Below are 19,501 nucleotides of genomic sequence, written 5' to 3' on the forward strand. Positions count from 1 at the left end.
CTCAAAATCACTGGGATTTGGCTCCTATTTTAACAATAGGATATTTTTAAAAAAAGAGACTTGTTGGGTTCATATCACTCCAATATGACAGTGGACACACTATATTTACAAACAGTTTAGTCCAAACAGCTAACAAAACTTGATTTTCATCATAGGTGCCCTTTCATGCATTTGTGGTCTGCTAGAATGTGCATAAGAGATGTATTTTAAAGCCCGAAGTCATCCTACAACGTTACCCATTTTTTTCCCCGGTTTGTCCTGCAGGAATGGGGTGAGCGTGGAGGGGGCGACACACAAGCAGGTGGTGGACCTGATCCGGGCTGGAGAGAGGGAGCTGGTGCTGACCGTGCTCTCCATCCCGGCGCAAGAAGCAGATGGACTCGACACCAGCGAAGAAGGTGCAGTTCAGCCCAATTACGACTACAGCGACAAACAGGCTGTCCCCATTTCAGTCCCCACATACAAACACGTGGAGCAGCACTCGGAGAAGTTTGTGGTGAGTTGCACTGAATGATTTATTTAAAAGAACAATATGCGTTACGTAGTATTATGTTATATATATGAATCTACAAAAGCATGTACTGTTAAAGTCAAAATTATTAGTCCTCCTGTGATTTTTATTTACATTTTTTCTTTTTTTTTTAATATTTCCCAAATGATCTTTAACAGAGCATTTTTCATAGTATTTTCTATCAGTTTTTTTTTCTTTTGGAGAAATACTTATTTGTTTTATTTCAGATAGAATAAAAAAGTTTTAAATTGTTTAAAAGCCACATGCATATTATGTTAATACAACCATTTATTTTGGATGTTATTAATCATGATTAATCATTTGACAATACAGATTTTTTTAAATCTTTTATCTGTTAGTGCTAATATTCTTTTTTTTTTTTTTTTTTTCTATTTTAGGTGTATAATGTGTATATGTCCGGCAGACAGCTGTGCTCGAAGCGCTATCGAGAGTTTGCGATACTTCATCAGAACCTGAAGAGAGAGTTCTCCAACTACACTTTCCCCAAGCTGCCAGGAAAGTGGCCTTTTTCGCTGTCTGAACAGCAGCTGGACGCTCGCAGGAGAGGATTAGAGGAATACATGGAGAGAGGTGAAAATACTCCAAAATACCTGAATTAACACTAAACATTTCAACATAAAATCATTTAAGTGAGGTGTTCTGTGTTTAAAAGTCTTTCTGCGTTAAGTACAACTAATTAAGATTCACTAAAACGTGTTATTTCAGAGTTTTTTTGTTAAATCCGTAAGTTTGTCATAACTTTAAGATTTGTTTTAGCATTTAAACTATATATATACAGCTTATGTGCATTTATAGTGTGTGTGTGTGGTCCTGCTAACTATATAAACACCAAAATGAAAATGATGTTATTAATTGCTCACTCAAATTTAGTTTTACTTGAAACTGATGTTGTGTTCACACAAAACTTAAAAAGCACTGCCTCACTTGTTTAAGTTTTTTGCCTCACAAATTTTCCACTCAAGTTCATTTTTTGAAGATTAAGGCGAATTCATGTAATAAGAGTTTATGGCAAAAGTGACAGTGTGACACAAAAGTCAGCTCACTTAGGGGCGCTCAATATTGACAAAATTAGTTATACTTTATTATTTTAGGTGCAGATACTTTTTTATCGTTTATGCTGATTTTCGTTGATACACCAATCCACCAGTAGGTGGCGACAAGTCATCCTTAATTATAATTTATTTTTTAATAAACAAGCAAGGGGCGGCTGAGTGGTTAGCACTGTCGCCTTGCAGCAAAAAGGTTGCTGGTTTTAGTCCTAGCAGGGCCAGTTGGCATTTCTGTGTGGAGTTTGCATGTTCATCCTGTGTACCGGTGCTCTGGTTTCCCCCACAGTTCAAAGACATGTGCTATAGGTGAATTCGATTAACTAAATTGCCCATAGTGTATGAGTGTGCATGTGAATGAGAGAGTGTATAGGTGTTTTCCAGTACTGGGTTGTGGCTGGAAGGGCATCCGCTGCGTAAAACATATGCTGGAATAGTTGGCGGTTAATTCCGCAGTGGTAACCCCTGATGAATAAAGGACTAAGCTGAAGGAAAATGAATGAATGAATAAACAAAGCAAGTGACGCTTCATAAATGGGACATTGAATTGCAGACTCACTCAATTTGGTCAAAATTAGATTCATTCAGTAACAGAACAATGTGGCGATGTTCAACGAATGTTCTGCCCTGTCTGGAACTCTTTTCATTACCAAAACAGACAATATTTTATCTAAAATGTAACTCGCAGAATATTAACTTCTTGTTGTTTTATTTTTTATCTTGATCCCTTCAACAAAATACACTGAAAACTAAACTTGGTTGTAATACCAGTTATAGAAGTAATTTGTCCAATTAGTGTTTTTATATTTGAATGTTTTAAGTTACATTTGAGATTAATTTTATTTACTGAAAATGTTTTTAAATCAAAATAAATAGATTATAAGGATGCACCGTATTTTGTAGCAGCTTTCACACCAGACTTGGAAAGCGATGCGCTATGAAACCCATTCATTTGATTTATACATCATGATACATTTTCACGTCCGTTCACCAAGGCTGCATTTATTTTGATTATATCACACAAGAAAAAAAAATGTGACCATGGACCACAAAACCAGCCTTAAGTGTCATTGTTTTTTTGAAAGTTGCGTTCAGGGTGTTTTGTTCAGTGGTCTGTGCAGTGAACCACCAGGAAATGTTTTGGGTTTTTTGACACTTGTTCACAGTCAGTTTGTGGTACATGCATCAGATATCATCATATACTTCTAACAAACTCTTTACTAAACCCCCCCACCCTCTTTCTCTCTTCTCAGTGTGCTCAGTGCGGATCATAGGTGAGAGTGACATTATGCAAGAATTCCTGTCTGAATCAAATGAGGTAAGTACATATTGGCAAACACTGTAATTCTGTGTGAATGTGGTTTTGCTTAACAATGCTTTCTACGCGTGTCTTCTATTAAAGAACCACAACGGCATAACGGATGTGGAGCTGCGAATAGCACTGCCTGATAAAACTACAGCCTCAGTGAGGGTTCAGAAGAACAGCACCACTGATCAGGTTTACCAGGTAAAACTTCATGCAAGTCGTTCTTTACTTGACTTTTATGGTCTGAAATTCATATTTGACACTGGCATATAACATATAGTTACAATTTACATACACTTAAAGTTGTTAGCCCTCCTGAATTATTAGCCCATGTATATTTCCCCCCATTTTCTGTTTATTGAATGTATTAGTTTTATTAACTAATTTCAAATATTTTTTTCAGGGTGTCCGCAGGGTCTTAAAAAGATCTAAAATCACAGATATATAGTGAATATCTGAATAATATCTAGTTAAAATATTATGTAGTGTCATCATGGTAAAGATAAATTCAAGACTTTTAAAGACTCTTTTAAGGCCATTAAGAATTACATTTTAGACTTACACATGGCTAAACACTAAGGATTTTTGATAATGACCCAATTGGGCAAAAGTAATAGGAAATAAATCAAACATACTTTTTTTTTTTATCACATATTTGAATATGTTGAAACGAGAGATTTCCAGTGAGTGGTACAGTACGGTATGGTGTGGGTCACCTTTATCAGGCTTGTGTTGCCACTGCTAAAAGGGTACCAATGGTACTTTCTGGTGTGGTGTACGACAGAAAGGTTCAGTCAACGTCATTTTCGCTCGAGAAAATGTCTACAGTAAAGCTGTACGGGTCATTCACATATCATGAGAGGCACTTCTCACAAGACAGATGCTTTATACACATAAATACTTCTGTATAAATGTTTATTACTAACTTTTCTATTAACATAATTTTATTATAGCTTCAGATCAATGACAGTGCGAAATAGCCTACTGTAACGTCTGCAACTATATAAAATAAATTAATAAATGCAACATATATGATCACATACAGACTCTTACGATCTCTGATTTGTGGCGCAGTAGGTAGTGCTATCACCTCATAGCAAGAAGGTCGCTGGGTCGCTGGTTCGACCCTCGGCTCAGTTGGCGTTTCTGTGTGGAGTTTGCATGCTCTCCCTGCATTAATAAAGGGACTAAACCAACAAGAAAATGAATGAATGCATTATTCAAGATGCTAGTATTCAACTTAAAGTGAAATTTAAAGGCTTGATTACGTTTATTAGGCAAGTTAGGGTAATTGGGCAAGTCACTATTTAAAGACGGTTTGTTCTGCAGACTGTCGAAAAAAAATATAGCTTAATAGGGCTAATAATATTAAATTAAAATATTGTAATTATATTCAAATGTTTTTTAAAAAACTGCTTTCATTCTAGCTGAAATAAAACAAGTCTTTTTTCTAGAAGAAAAAATATTATAGGTAATACTGTGAAAAATGTCTTGCTTTTTTAAGAATAATTTGGGAAATATAAAAAAATAAGGAAAAAAATCAAAGGTGGGCGAATCATTTCGACTTTTGACTACAGTACATGTCTCTAAAACATATGAAATACACTTTACCCCACTTTGTCCAAGGTAAAAACAGGGTTCCCACTGGTCATGGATTTTTTGATTATCATGGATTTTTAAAAGGTCTATTACAGACATTAGAAGTAATGAATTTTACAGGCTTTTTTGTCATGTAAAAATTTGAACTTTTCTTCTTTTGTCAAAATGTCTTTCTGCGCATTTATTTACATTGCTATAGTTGATCCATTTTTTTCGAGCTAATTTATCACTTTCCTGCTTGACAAACAAATTTATTTAAAAATATATGATTTTATGCTTAAATGTAATGGAAGTAAATGAGACTGGAAGACACATTTAAATTACAATGCTACATGAGATATAGGATAGAAAGGGTAATGAAATTTAGCTTTTTAGTCTTTAGAAAGTTTGGGTAAAGTCAGTGAATTTGGCATTCGGATTAGAATTAAAAGTCAAATGAGGCACAATATACAGTCCTAAGCATAAAGGAATATTTTCAATGAATAAATAAATATTTTTATCCATTTCTTCAATTCAATATATTGTTGCGCATTTAAACCAGGGTTCACCAAACTTGTTCCTGGAGGTCCGGCGTCCTTTAGATTTTAGCTCCAACCCTAATCAAACACACCTGAACAAGCTAATCAAGGTCTTACTAGGTATACTTGAAACACCCAGGCAGGGGTGTTGAGGCAAGTTGGAGCTAAACCCTGCAGTGACACCAGACCTCCAGGAACGAGATTGGTGACCCCTAATTTAAACAAAACGGTTTTATTAAACAGTTATATCTATTAAAATAAGAGTTTGAAGAATAGAAACATTATCAATTTAAATTCAACTAGTTATTACAAGAAATCAATCAACAAAATTTTATATCTCTCTTTTTTTTTTCTCCTCTTTATTAACATTTTATTTAATATTTATCGCTAACATATTAATTTGGCTGTACTCCTTTTTGAATTGTAATAATATTGTTCATTAGTTCCGGTTTTGCTTTTGGTACTGATTTGTGCTGAGCATTGTTTATATGTTTATGCCTATATATGTGCTCAGATTTAGTCTTCATTATGTTCATACCACATTCATACCAACTCATTCATACCATTCATATGTTCATACCAACTCTTTTGATCTGTTTTTCAGGCTCTTGTTGTGAAGGTTGGGATGGACAGCATGATGGCCAGTTATTTTGCTCTTTTTGAAGTTATTAACCATTCGTTTGGTGAGCACTCGCTTGGTTTATATTGTGTATATACATATCAAATGTATAGCAATGCCACAATGTTTACTTCCACATACACTAATGTATTTGTTGATGGTATAGATAACACCACTTAACTATGAACAACACATTTATTCAGCAATACTATATCTCATATGTAAACTAAACATGCAGTATATTAATGTGTTAATAAATGAATTAGTTAACACTTTAGTTATCACAATACCAGTCAATTTTGACCACTGTGTGGGGACATTTTTTTGGTCCCCATGAGGGAAAACGGCTCATAAATGACATAATGGGGTATTTTTTAAATTTGAAGATAATTTCCTGTGAGTGTGGGTTTATGGGTAGAGGGATATAATATACTGTATTAAAATCATAATGTCTATGGGAAGTCCCCATAAAGACAGCTGTACGTGAGTATGCGCTTGTGTGTTATGAATCAGTTTATGGCTTGAAGGGAAGAAAGCATTTTTACATTCACTGAGGAAAGCGTTTGACCTTGTTATGAAGTCAAAAGTAATTGAGCTTATTATTCTTATTAAGGACGATTAAACTGCTGTTTTGTGAGTCCTTTTTAATCAAACGAATAATGTTTGACTCGGCTGCCAAGCTCTGATAAGGTGCTGCTGAACCCAGTAAAGACATTTTTCCTTGTTAATAGCAAATTTCTGTGTAAATCTTTAGTAAAACTGTTCTTGGCTATTTTATAGAAGAATGTTTTTGTTTGTAGTTTTGTAACGGCTGAATGGTGAATAAATATTCACTGTGAATAAATATTCAGTGCCTTTTAACTTTCGTACATGGAAGGAGTTGTAGCAGAAGAGTTAAATGTGTGAATTCTGCACTATCCTTTTGATAGTAGACTAAAGAAATCTACTGTAAGTTGACCTGATCATTAAGTCAATGAGTGAGTTCAAACTCATCAGATGAATCATTTAATCAAGAGCAGTTGATTCTTTGAAAATATTCAAGGAATGAGTTTTTAATTTTTGAAATATCGGTGCTTAAATATACACCATTGTTCTGAAGCTTAGGTTTGGTAGGTTATTTATTATTAGAGATGTATTGATACTAACCGGCTGCACAATATATTGTTTCAGCATCGATATCACAATGTACACATCCACAGTAGTCACTTCGTGGCATGCCCAATGTCCAGTTATGATTAGTTGATCAGTTACAATAGTTTGTCATTGCGAAGTTTGGTAACGCTTTAGAATAACTATCCGTTATAACGAGTAGATCAGTAATGAACTGTTAGTTAATGGTTTATAAATCACTTGTTAAATAATAGTTAATAGTTTGTTAATTATTTATAACTGTGCCTTATAGATAGCCAGTAGACTACTTACAAGCTGTTAGTTAACAAGTTATAAATGACTTGTTAACTGTATTTTAATGGTTTCTAACTGTACCTGATAAATTAGTAATAGATCATCAACAATCAGTAAATTACTTACTAAAGACTTGTTAAGTGTCAGTTTATAGTTTATAGATGCTATTGGGATGTTATTCTAGTTGCAACTATTCTTCATTTATTATTGGTCGGAGCACTCGCTCTGATCCCCTGGGCTCTGCGTTGGTTGGGGAAATTCCAAATTGAACCAAAACAAACCATTTCAATTATCTTAAAATTAGCAATGAAAATTTAGGAAATGCAACCTGCAGAATCAGCGAATTAAAAAAATACATTTTTATTCTTTGAACAATATTTTGAATGTAAATTTTAAGTGTAAGTGTACAGTAATGCCCTTTGTGGAACTGCATACTGCTTAATTTAAAATGAATGGTGCTTCAAGTCCTTGAATCTGCTGTTCGTGAAAGCGTGGGCACCCTGTAAAAATTTCTCAGCTGATACAATCTGCCTTTTTATACTTCATTCCTATTTAATAATTATTTTTGAAAGAACTGAAGGTTACACTTTCTTTAAGGTGCCCTTTTCACAGTGTAACTATTCATTTAACTACTGAGTAGCATTAAATCATAACATGCACTTACTATTTGGTCAGGGTCATGTTGAAGATTAGTCGCATGTAATTATGCCTAATTAATTATATTTATGATAATAAGTACATGGAGTGTGTGTAAGTTCTACCGAAATGCACAGAACATCTCTCCATTTCAGCAAATAGTTTCAGAGTATCTGGTCTGTCATAAACAGAAAACTCATTTAGAAATATCAAACTTAACTCAATAATGAAATTGTGAAGAATAAGTTTTCTTAAATTCTTTAAGATACATGAGTTTCATCCTGCTAAATCTTACATACATCATGAATTTGAATCGTATTCCACCTTCTTTTGATTACATTTGTATTCTTTTAAGAATTATTTTATTTGTATTTTATCTTTTTTATTGTTGTTTATGTAAAGCACTTTGAATTACCATTGTGTATGAAATGTGCTATATAAATAAACTTGCCTTGCCTAAGGTAATATAATCAGCCTTGATTATCATCTGATGACCAACAGTGTAGAAATGTGCCTTAATTGTTTTGACTCATGCGTCAGTGCATTTCTATTTTTAATGTTTTTGAGTCTCTTTTTATGTTTTATGTAAAAGGATTTGAAGCTGAAACTGACTCATAAATTACATTTCAAATATATTAAAATGTAAACCAGATCATTTATATTGAAATAATAGATGTGACCCCAGACTGTCTTATCCTCTTAAGGCCCAAGGTGTTTTTTTACATGCATTTTTTATTTCTCTTTGCTATTTGGGCTTATTGGAACCTAATTACAATAAAAATCTAAGTGTGATGTACTTTTACAGAAAAATGATTCTAGTTTTAAATGGTCCGAATTTACATAAAACACTTTTTCCAGATTGTTTTTAATGCATATTTTACATAGTTTTTTTTTTTAACTTGCTTTGACTATCAGAGAGTAAAAACAACTTTTTTTTCTCATTTTGGACAGTTAAAATAGTTGCAGGATGACACTGTAGGTCTGTAACAAAATAAAAAACATTCAAAAATGTGCTGTCTCAAGTCCTGGGAGGTTAAGTTGCATAGGTGTATACTTTTTGGTTATAGTCAAAAATGCATTGTTCCGACTTGAAGCTGCATTTGTTTTTGTTTTTGTTTTGTTTTGTTTTGTTTTTTTGATAAAAATTACAAATAAGAAAGTGAAATGTGACCCTGGACTCCAAAACCAGTCATAAGTGGGTTTTTTTTTTTTTAATTTATTGAGATTTATAACATCATCCAAAAGCTGAATAATAAATAAGCTTTCCATTGATGTATCATTTGTTATGGCAATGTTTAGCTGAGATATGATCAATTACTGAAAGAAATCTGTCTAAATGAATGATGCACTTTACTATTAAAAATTGAGGACATTTAAGATAATGTTCCATGAAGCCATTTAGTAATACTAAATAATAATAAGTTATAATTATAATAAAAAATTACCATTTGGACCCATAACGTGTTTTTTTTGGCTACTACCAAAAATATACCTATGCAACATAAGTCTGTCTGAGGTCACATATATTATTCATTCATTCATTTTCCTTCAGTTTAGTCCCTTATTTATCAGAGGTCACCACAGCGGAATGAACCACCAACTATTTTGGCATTTGATTTACTCAGGGGATGCAACCCAGTACTGGGAACTTATACCGCATGTCTTTGGACTGTGTGGGAATCCGGAGTATCCGGAGGAAACCCACGCGAATACGGGGAGAACATGCAAACTCCTCATAGAAATTTCAACTGGCCCAGCCAGGACTTGAACCAGCGACCTCCTTGCTGTGAGGCGACAGTGCCAGCCACTGTGTCGCCTGTCACATATATTATTTCAATGTAAAATATTTTCATTTAAATATATTTGAAAATGTAATTTTTGAGTCTGTTTCAGCTTAAGATTATTTTAATGTTACATTACTTGCTACATTATCACCTGAAGGTGCATAAATGAACAGTAAATGATCATTTTTTGGGGTCAGCTATAATTCTGTTCCTCACACAAACCTGTAAATCTGTTGTTATCAAAATGTTTTACTTATGTAAATCGCCTACTAATTATTTCTTATCAATCTCACCATTTCTTCCTAAAGTGCGCAAACTGGCTCCTAATGAGTTTCCACACAAGCTGTATGTCCAGAACTACACCTCAGCGGTTCCCGGGACGTGTCTGACCATGCGCAAGTGGCTCTTCAGCACACAGGAAGAGGATCTGCTGCGGGACAACCCTCTCGCCCTGCACTACTGCTTCCATCAGGTGTCAATTCTGTCTTTTACAGCGGACAAATGTCTCCTGAAGTGCCTTAACCCTTGTTAACTGTTCAAATTGATGACCCTTTCGCTAAGTTTGGGGCTGTTTTTGCCCCGTTGACGTCCATTATAATGATATTTTTGGATTGCAAAGCCATGACACCATATAACCATGCATTCTTGATTAATAGTTTTTTTTCCCTGTTTAAAAATTTAATTAATTAAATTTTTTTTGTGAGGGGAAAAAAAAAAATTTGAATCGTAAATCAATTTGTTTTTGAAAAAAAAAAGGATTTTTTTAAAAAGGCCATATCGCCCAGCCCTACTTTGAATATCTATTCTATTGACTTTTGTTATCTATGGAGGATGAGGGAGCTCTCTGATTTCAATTACTATCTTAATTTATCTTCTGAAGATGAACAAGGGTCTCTAAGGACTGAAACAACATAACGGTGAGTAATTAATAACCGAATTTTTAGGTGAATTGACCCTTTAAGACTAGCATTGATAAAAACACATGTAGATTTAGATTTCAGAGGACTTTATGATTGATTCTTGTAGGCAAAAGCAATAAATATGAACTCTTCACCCAACACCGTAAATGCTGACTATAAACTGCACAGATGAACTTTGTACAGCTTGCGAGGTGTCTGCCTGATGCGTCATCTAATGCCACACTGTGTTTTTGTATAATGAAAGTCAGATAAGATGTCTATAAAGCAGATCCTTGAGCATATTTCATCTTATCCGCATATTATCACATTGGTCAGAGCTGCTCTTCTCTTACATTCTGTTTTTGTCGTCTTTTTTTTTTCAGGCACAGGATGATGTGAAGAAGGGATTCATTAAAGCGGAGGATAAAGCGTACCAGCTGCAAAAACTAGCAGAACAGAGAAAGATGACAACGGTCTCTTAGAATTTGTAAACCTACTGTCAGCACTGTCCTGGGCACACTTCACCTCAAAATATGAAATTAAAATACATTGTGTAAAAATCAGAGATATTTAATATACTTTTATTACATCAATCCTTCATGTTTGAAGGCAGAAAAAAATATATATATATTTTTAGAGTCAGTCATCACATACAGTGCTCAGCATATATAGTACACCCCTCACAAATCTCTCTTTTAAATTCATATTTTTAATAGGAAGCTATACAATATTATATTTGTGCATACGCACTAGATTAGTCAGTAATGAAGCCAAATCTGGAGCCCCATTTACACTGCCAGTTAATAGCGACCCAATTCTGATTTTTTTTTTTGCTCATGTGACACAGATTGGATCGGTTCTATGACCAAGTAAATGCATGCATTCGGATATTCATAGATCTGTTTCAGGCCTCCTTCATACTGTATGTGCAAATAAATTGGATATGTGACTATCATGTAAACAGGCAGATCGGATTTATTGAGGCATTCCATTTTGTTTGTCATTAAACTTGTGACAATGTGGTACTTCTCTGCAGTTTAATGACGTAGAAGGAAGTGCATGTGTGGAAAGTGGTCAGTCGCCACAATTTGCTCGCACCAGATGTGTGATCTCTCCTACCCACAAATTCCTCTGAATGGTGTCGGACACCATATATAAACCACAGGCGCATTTTAAAGTTGAACTTTGCATATTTCACAGAGCTAAAAACAAGACCGTTTCTTCCATCGTAGCTACTGTGGCTCAGATGCTAGCCTAGAGCCTGCCTTTTGCATGCGCAACGTCGTAATTTGTATGGCGAGTGTAAACATATGAACTGGATATGGGTCACAATTTTAAAAATGTGTAAACGGACAGGCCAGAAAAATCAGATATAGACAACAAATCGGAATTGGGCATCAAGACCTGGCAGTGCAAACAGGGTTCAAAAACTAGTACACCCAAATATATATTTATAGAAAAATATAAAATGCAAATTTTTTTTTTAAATGAGGAAAAATCAAGAGAAGCAAAAAAATGTAAAGATTTTGTTAAAATTTTGTAGGTTGTCTTCTTTTTTGCAATATTTTGCTTAAAATTTAATTGTATTATTTTTCAATTTCTAAATATGTTTTGTGACTAAAATATTATTTTAATAAATATATCTGTTTAACAAATTTGTTTTGCTTAAATGCACAAAAATACATTGACTATATTCATTGAGAGATATTCATTTTCAAAACGGGGTGTACTCCATTATGCTGAGCACTGTAGTGAAAATACTGTCAGCATTGTTTTAGTCATGCTTCACCTCAATATAATAACAATAAATACATTTTGTAAAAATCAGACTTATATAATACAACTTTTATTACTTTTATTCTTTATGTTCGAAGGTAAAAAAAAAACTATTATTAGAGTATTTAAAAAAATTTTTTGAAAAATTCCTTGGCATCATATAAATACTGTCAGTGTTGTCATGGTCATGCTTTACCTTTAAATAATTAAATGTTATAAATTTTGTAAAAATTAGACCTATTTTATGTAACTTTAAGCTCAATTATCCTTTATGTTCGAAGGCAAAATAAACTTTTATAAAGGTATTTTAAAAATAAAATGGGTAAAATTTCTTATTTTAATAATATAGGTATATTTTTTCCATTGCAACATTTATTTTAGTTTAATTTCCTATATATTTTCCTTCCAAATTCTAATTACTGGAAGGAAAATATCATTATCATCAATCATTATTCTTGCATTTTAGTAATTCATTAATTAATTTTGGTGTGAAATGTGTCCTGTACAGCTTACCTTTCATTATCACAAAGCAAAATCTACATTACCCGACAAAAGTCTTGTCGTTGATCCCAGTTTGTAAGAGCAACACGTAATAACTTGACTTTCTAGTTGATAATTTTTAAAAGTAGCAGAAGGTTGAAGCTGAATTTTTTTCTGATGAATCATCTATTGAACTGCATCCCGATCATCACAAATACTGCAGAAGACCTATTGGAACCCACATGGACCCAAGATTCTCACAGAAATCAGTCAAGTTTGGTGAAGGAAAAATCATGGTTTGAGGTTACAATTAATATGAGGGTGTGCGAGAGATCTGCAGAGTGGATGGCAACATCAACAGCCTGAGGTATCAACATATGTGCTGCCCATTACATTACAAACCACAGAAGAGGGCAAATTCTTCAGCAGAAGAGCGCTCCTTCTCATACTTTAGCCTCCACATCAAAGATCCTGAAAGTAAAGGTGCTCAAGGATTGGCCAGCCCAGTCACCAGACATGAACATTATTGAGCATGTCTGGGGTAAGATGAAAGAGGAGGCGTTGAAAATGAATCCAGAGAATATTGATGAACTCTGAAAGTTCTGCAAGAACACTTTCTTTTGCATACCAGATGACTTTATTAAGTTATTTGAGTCATTGCAGAGATGTACATTATGGATGCAGTTGTCCAAGCTAATAAGAGTTATACACCATATTCAAGTAAAGTCAGACCTTACTGTCCTATTTAAATAATTAAAATTCAAGACATCATCATATTTTATTTTGGTAAATTAAGCGTAATCTAGAGGCCTTTGCCTTTCATATGAGCCACTTCTGATATCAAATGATCAACTAAAAGTTAAGTTATTATTTGTTGTTCCTGAAACGTTGACAACAAGACTTTTGTCAGGTAGTGTATTCAAAACATTTAGTTTTAAAGTCAAATAATCTTTTGTTTCTCTATCTTTTTCAGTATCTGAGTCTCTTGCGTTCATGTGAAGGATACAATGAGGTGACATTTCCTCACTGTCCCTGTGACTCTCGGAGGAAAGGTCACGTGATCACAGCCGTCAGCATGAAGCATTTCAAACTGCACGCCTGCACAGAGGACGGCACTCTGGAGGTGAGAGAAAGATGAGCAGACTGGGTTTACTTCATTTATAGATACAGTGGAGATCCAAATTGCAAACCACTTATGAACGCATGACTTTTATTTATTTGACTTTTCCAGACATACAGTTGAAGTTAAAATTATTAGCCCTCCTGTCAATCTTTTCAAATATTTTCCAAATTATGTTTGACAGAGCGAGGAATTTTTCACAGTGTTTCCTATATTTTTTCTTCTGGACCATTTAAGGTCAATAATATCAGCCCACTTAAGAAATATTTTTTTCAATTGTCTACAGAACAAACCATCATTTTACAATGACTGGCCTAATTACCCTAGTTAAGCCTTTAAATGTCACTTTAGGTTGAATACTAGTGTCTTGAAAAATATCTAGTCAAATATTCTGTACTGTCATCATGGCAAAGATTAAAGAAATCAGTTATTAGAAATGAGTTATTAAAACTGCTCTGTTTAGAAATGTGGGGGTGCTGTAGGTAGTGCTGTCGCCTCACAGCAAGAAGGTCGCTGGGTCGCAGGTTCGAGCCTCGGCTAGATCAGTTGGCATGTCTGTGTGGAGTTTGCATGTTCTCCCTGCGTTCGCATGGGTTTTTTCTGGGTGCTCCAGTACCAGACATGCGGTACAGGTGAATTGGGTAAGCTAAATTGTCGTGTGTGTGTGTGTGTGTGTGTGTGTGTGTGTGTGTGTGTGTGTGTGTGTGTGTGTGTTTGTGTGTGTGTTTGTGTGTGTGTTTGTGTGTGTGTTTGTGTGTGTGTTTGTGTGTGTGTTTGTGTGTGTGTTTGTGTGTGTTTGTGTGTGTGTTTGTTTGTTTGTTTGTTTGTTTGTTTGTTTGTTTGTTTGTTTGTTTCCCAGAGATGAGTTGCAGCTGGAAGGGCATCCGCTGCGTAAAAAAAACATGCTGGATAAGTTGGCGGTTCATTCCGCTGTGGCGACCCCGGATTAATAAAGGGACTAAGCCAAAAAGAAAATGAATGAATGTTTAGAAATGTGTTGAAAAAAATCTTCTCTACGTTAAACAGAAATTGGGGTACAAATATACAGGGGGGCTAATAATTCAGAATTCAACTGTATATACTCTAATTTGTATCTACTCTAAGTCTTAAGGATTTTAATTGTGGTGCAACAATACAAATAGAACAGTTTTACAAAATAACCAAGGACCTTCAACAACAACAACAAAAAAATTCTTAGAAAACGAAGAGATTAAAATAATGAAAAAAGACGGTTACAACTGTCAAAATGAGTAGGAAGTGATCTTGATCCACTCTTCTTCAACAGTTTGCTCAGCAGAGTGGCTTTTTTTACCCTTAACATTATTATCAGGGCTGCATGAAATTTGCATGCTGGTTGTTTGATGAATGCAGGGAAGAAACCACTTGTCGGAGGAGGAGTTTCTGATAAATATTTGCATTCACTCAGCCATGTACCAGTAAACTTCCGCTGCAGAAAACACTTCCCAAACATGACACTTCCTCCTGAACCTTTCACTGACTTCACCTATCTTTCCCCAGTTTGACGATGAATACAGTGCTTTCCATCAGACCCAAATAAATAACTTGCGTTCACTAAAGTAACTGATTCTGCAATTTATTTATTTCTGTCATTACCACTATCTGGAATTAGTATGGTAATGAATATGTATATGGCAATGTTGATGTATTTGGTCTTGGTGGTATAGATCTGCTGCGCTGCTGCTGCTTTGATTTATTTTGGCAGAGCAAGTACAGAGACCTGCTACTGCCAGTATATACACAGACATGCTGTCTGAGAATATAACACACTGCAGCAAACATAATATATACGTAAGCCCTGTAGCAGATCTAACACAGGTAGAGCTGGGGGGGAGGAGGGTCTCCGCAGCTTGGCAGTGTAAAATGACACGGAGCATTTAAACTGATGAAGAGCAAACTCATTGGCTCCCGAGATGACAGCAACCAATCTCCTGTGCAATATAGTTAAGGACGCAGGAGCAGATTCATGGCAGAAATTTCAGTTATTTTTCCCAAAATGTAATATAATAATAATAATAATAATTCCTTACATTTATATAGCGCTTTTCTGGGCACTCAAAGCGCTTTACACAATGGGGGGGGGATCTCCTCATCCACCACCAGTGTGCAGCATCCACCTGGATGACGCGACGGCAGCCGTTTTGCACCAGACCGCACACCACACACCAGCTGATTGGTGGAGAGGAGACAGTGATGAAGCCAATTGAATATGGGGATGGTTAGGAGGCCATGATGGAAAGAGGGCAGTGGGCAGTTTTGGCCAGGATGCCAGGGTTAAACCCCTACTCTTTTCGAAGGACATCCTGGGATTTTTAACGACCACAGAGAGTCAGGACCTCGGTCATCCGAAAGACGGCGCTCACTGAGCAGTATAGCATCCCCGTCACTATACTGGGGCATTAGGACCCACACAGACCGCAGGTTGGGCGCCCCCTGCTGGCCTCACTAACACCACTTCCGGCAGCAACTTAGCTTTTCCATGTGGTCTCCCATCCAGGTACTGACCGGGCGCAGCCCTGCTTAGCTTTAGTGCGTGACCATTTGAGAGTTGCAGAGAGCTAGCTGCAATCAAAGAGAGACTATCTATTCTCTCTTTGATTTGAAGCTGTGTTTTTAACAGCAGATAGCGATGTATGCTTTACAAACAACTGTACGCTGCTTGCATTCAATTTCTTACTAATAATACCTCAACCTAAAATAATCATTAATAAATTTAGGAAGGGTTTAAGGAAAAAAGCCTTTTTGTGAAACTTGAATTTGTCGGTGACATCATAAATAAAATACTCAACAATAACCAAATAAATACAAGAGGAAAATCACCACATTTTGTAAAGCATCTGATCCTAGCCACTTTAAAGAAGACCACAGAGTCCTCTGTTTGATTTCTGTCTTTTGTCTTTGACCCCCAGAATCAGGTGATCATGTTTGAATGGTCGGAGATGCAGCGATGGGACACGGATGAGGAGGGAATGGCCTTCTGCTTTGAATACGTGCGGGGAGAAAAGAAACCTCGCTGGGTCAAAATATTCACTCCATATGTAAGTCACCTGATGATGAACATTAGCGCTGCTTTGTTTACCTGCTGAATAATGTCTGGTACAGTGTTAGTTTCCTCAATGAAAATGGCTTGACACAAACAGAAACTTTACAGGTCCGCTGCACCAGTAACAAATACAAACACGCTCCAATCTAAAGGCCTGAAAAGCCCCGCCCCCTTCAAGACACTTATTTGATGCACTTGTGCTCAACCCCTCTTACTGGCAGAGCGGTAATAAATCAAAACGCTATTGGCTGTGTCTTTTTAAAGGGGAGGAGCTACACTATGTCCCACCCTCTTTTCGTGTTTTGGTAGAAATTACGTCAAACACTGAATCAAAATGCATTGTTTCAAAGCACTTCACGGGACCTTTAATGGATAAACAGTGCAATGCAGCAGATTACAGCAGAAATGTTTTATAGCAAAAATTTTGACTACACTTTAGTGTACTTGATTAGATCAGAGCTTGCGCATTCATCACTTTCAGTCATGTTACCAGCGCAGAGGACATGTCAAGTTATTTTTCGCCTTCATTTCTAGTCTGGTTGCAAGTTTTGAACAGAAATAAGCCAGTAATGCCCTGCATGTGTGTGTGTGTTTCCAGTTTAACTACATGCACGAGTGCTTTGAGAGGATTTTCTGTGAGCTCAAATGGAGGAAAGAGGTATTAATAGCTTCCATTTCTGTTTTAGTTTCTGGAGCTTTCTTGTCATTGTTAATGAGTTTCTATTTGATATGTTAAAGGTTGAAGAGGAGGCCTCAGACAAAGGCAATAAGAACTGTAGTAATAACGGTAAGAGGAAAACCTTTTGCCCTCATTTTATCACTCACGTACACACACGGGTTAATGGGATTTTTCTAAGTGTACTCATGTGATGACCATAGTCGCACACAAACCTGAATGGCTGGTTCTCTACTTGGATTCCAGTATAAAGTCACATGTAATGCGTGTGATGCTCAGTTGAACCGTTGATGGATAAATGAACCCTGTAACTTCAGTCAAGATCAAACAAATAAGGGTAGCTTATCTTTATTATCAAAACACAATGCAGGAAATGGATGGATTTAAATCCTGCAGGCCGAGCATAGACTGGAAATTAAACAGCTCAGCAAATGTGCTTGTTTTTTATTTATTTAATAGTGCTATTCTTGAGCAAATAATTTATTATTTCAATTCTACTCATGTGCTAGTATGTGTATAAGAGCATATGTGTGGCCATATTTATGAATAATTATTAATTATTACTATATATATATATATATATATATATATATATATATATATATATATATATATATATATATATATATAAAATTTATTTTTTTATTTTTTTAAAAAGACGGGGGGGGTGTAATCTGAGAGAAGAACAAAATTTTAGGAGGTTGAAAACTAGGAGAACTTTCAAAAGTGTGTGTATGTCTGTCTGTGGTGTGAAATTATGAAACAGTCTAGATCAGGGGTCACCAATCCTAGTCCTGGAGGGCCGGTGTCCTTGCAGGGTTTAGCTCCATCTTGCCTCAACACACCTGCCTGGATGTTTCAAGTATACCTAGTAAGACCTTGATTAGCTTGTTCAGGTGTGTTTGATTAGAGTTGGAGCTTAAATCTGCAGGACACCGGCCCTCCAGGAACAAGTTTGGTGATCGCTGGTCTAGATCATACTCTCAAACAATGTCGGTATTAATAATCAATTTAAAAAGTTGTGTAAATATATATCATTAAAGGAATATAAATGATGAAGGTGATTGAAAATGGAAAAAATGAGAAAGGTATGAGGAATTTTTAATTAATGCCTATTTGCAGAACTATTTTGCAGTTTTTTTTATTTATTTATTTCTTTTTATTAGAAAATGTAAAAGTACAAATGGAATCAAACATATAATTTATTAAAGATGCCAAAAGAATAAAATATGTCTCATGTAAAAAGAAGAGATAAGTTAAAGAGGAAATAAGTTTCATATACTTCTAGACGAATGATGTATGTGGTTATGGGGTGGGAAAATAATAAGTTGTGCTTCATCCAACTCCATTTTCGACCATGTTGAAATGTATTTTTTGTTAATGATATTTTATGCACGATATTTCTGTTTGAAAATAAATCAAATCAATGAATTGTATTTAATAATTAGTTAAAATGTAAGCCATATATTATAATAGTGATTTTATATTATGTTTATGTGATATTATTATTGATAACATTTTTAAATTGTATAAAAATCGCTTCATTGGCATTGCATTGTCATTGAAATGCTGCTGTGTTTTTTATAATTAATGCAGCCCGGATTATATTTATGATTTCAGTTTTTAAAAGTAATGATTGAGATTTAGTAATTTTGTAAAATTGTGTATTTTAAGAGGCTTTTTATATCTATGTAGTTTTAATAATTCAGCTGGTGAGTGCCAGCACATTCATATCATGTACCATTAACAAAGCCCGACCCCCTTCTCTGTTTACAAATACAAGTGCAGCCGTTTAGAGGTCATTTCTGGTTATGATGTCAGAATTTATGGGTATTTTGGAATGGATGTGTGAATGGTTTCCTCTGGAAAAATTCCAGAACGTTCTTGACTGTGTGAAAAGTGCTATATTTAATTAACCAGGAAAGTCGTTCTGGTAATTTTCTGGATATTTATGGGTATTACTGTCTGAAAGGGGATAATGGCTACCTGTGTCCAGCATTCTTCAAAATAACTTCTTTTGTGCTGGTTAGAAGGAGAGTAAATGA

The 19,501-nt window shown here is 35.1% G+C and overlaps 1 protein-coding gene across 1 annotated transcript in view; it reads left to right on the forward strand.

Moving 5' to 3' along the window:
• Window positions 1-19,501, forward strand: part of snx27a (sorting nexin 27a) — a 34,725-nt gene that overhangs the window by 14,943 nt on the left and 281 nt on the right. The window contains exons 2-12 of the mRNA NM_001045100.1: window positions 265-496; window positions 910-1,102; window positions 2,832-2,896; window positions 2,981-3,085; window positions 5,606-5,684; window positions 9,753-9,916; window positions 10,727-10,816; window positions 13,573-13,722; window positions 16,647-16,775; window positions 17,379-17,438; window positions 17,519-17,567. Coding sequence (NP_001038565.1) covers window positions 265-496; window positions 910-1,102; window positions 2,832-2,896; window positions 2,981-3,085; window positions 5,606-5,684; window positions 9,753-9,916; window positions 10,727-10,816; window positions 13,573-13,722; window positions 16,647-16,775; window positions 17,379-17,438; window positions 17,519-17,567 — 1,316 coding nt within the window. The remainder of the gene's footprint in view (window positions 1-264; window positions 497-909; window positions 1,103-2,831; window positions 2,897-2,980; window positions 3,086-5,605; window positions 5,685-9,752; window positions 9,917-10,726; window positions 10,817-13,572; window positions 13,723-16,646; window positions 16,776-17,378; window positions 17,439-17,518; window positions 17,568-19,501) is intronic.

Source organism: Danio rerio, chromosome 19 (genome assembly GCF_049306965.1).
Source record: "Danio rerio strain Tuebingen ecotype United States chromosome 19, GRCz12tu, whole genome shotgun sequence".
Lineage (NCBI taxonomy): Eukaryota > Metazoa > Chordata > Actinopteri > Cypriniformes > Danionidae > Danio > Danio rerio.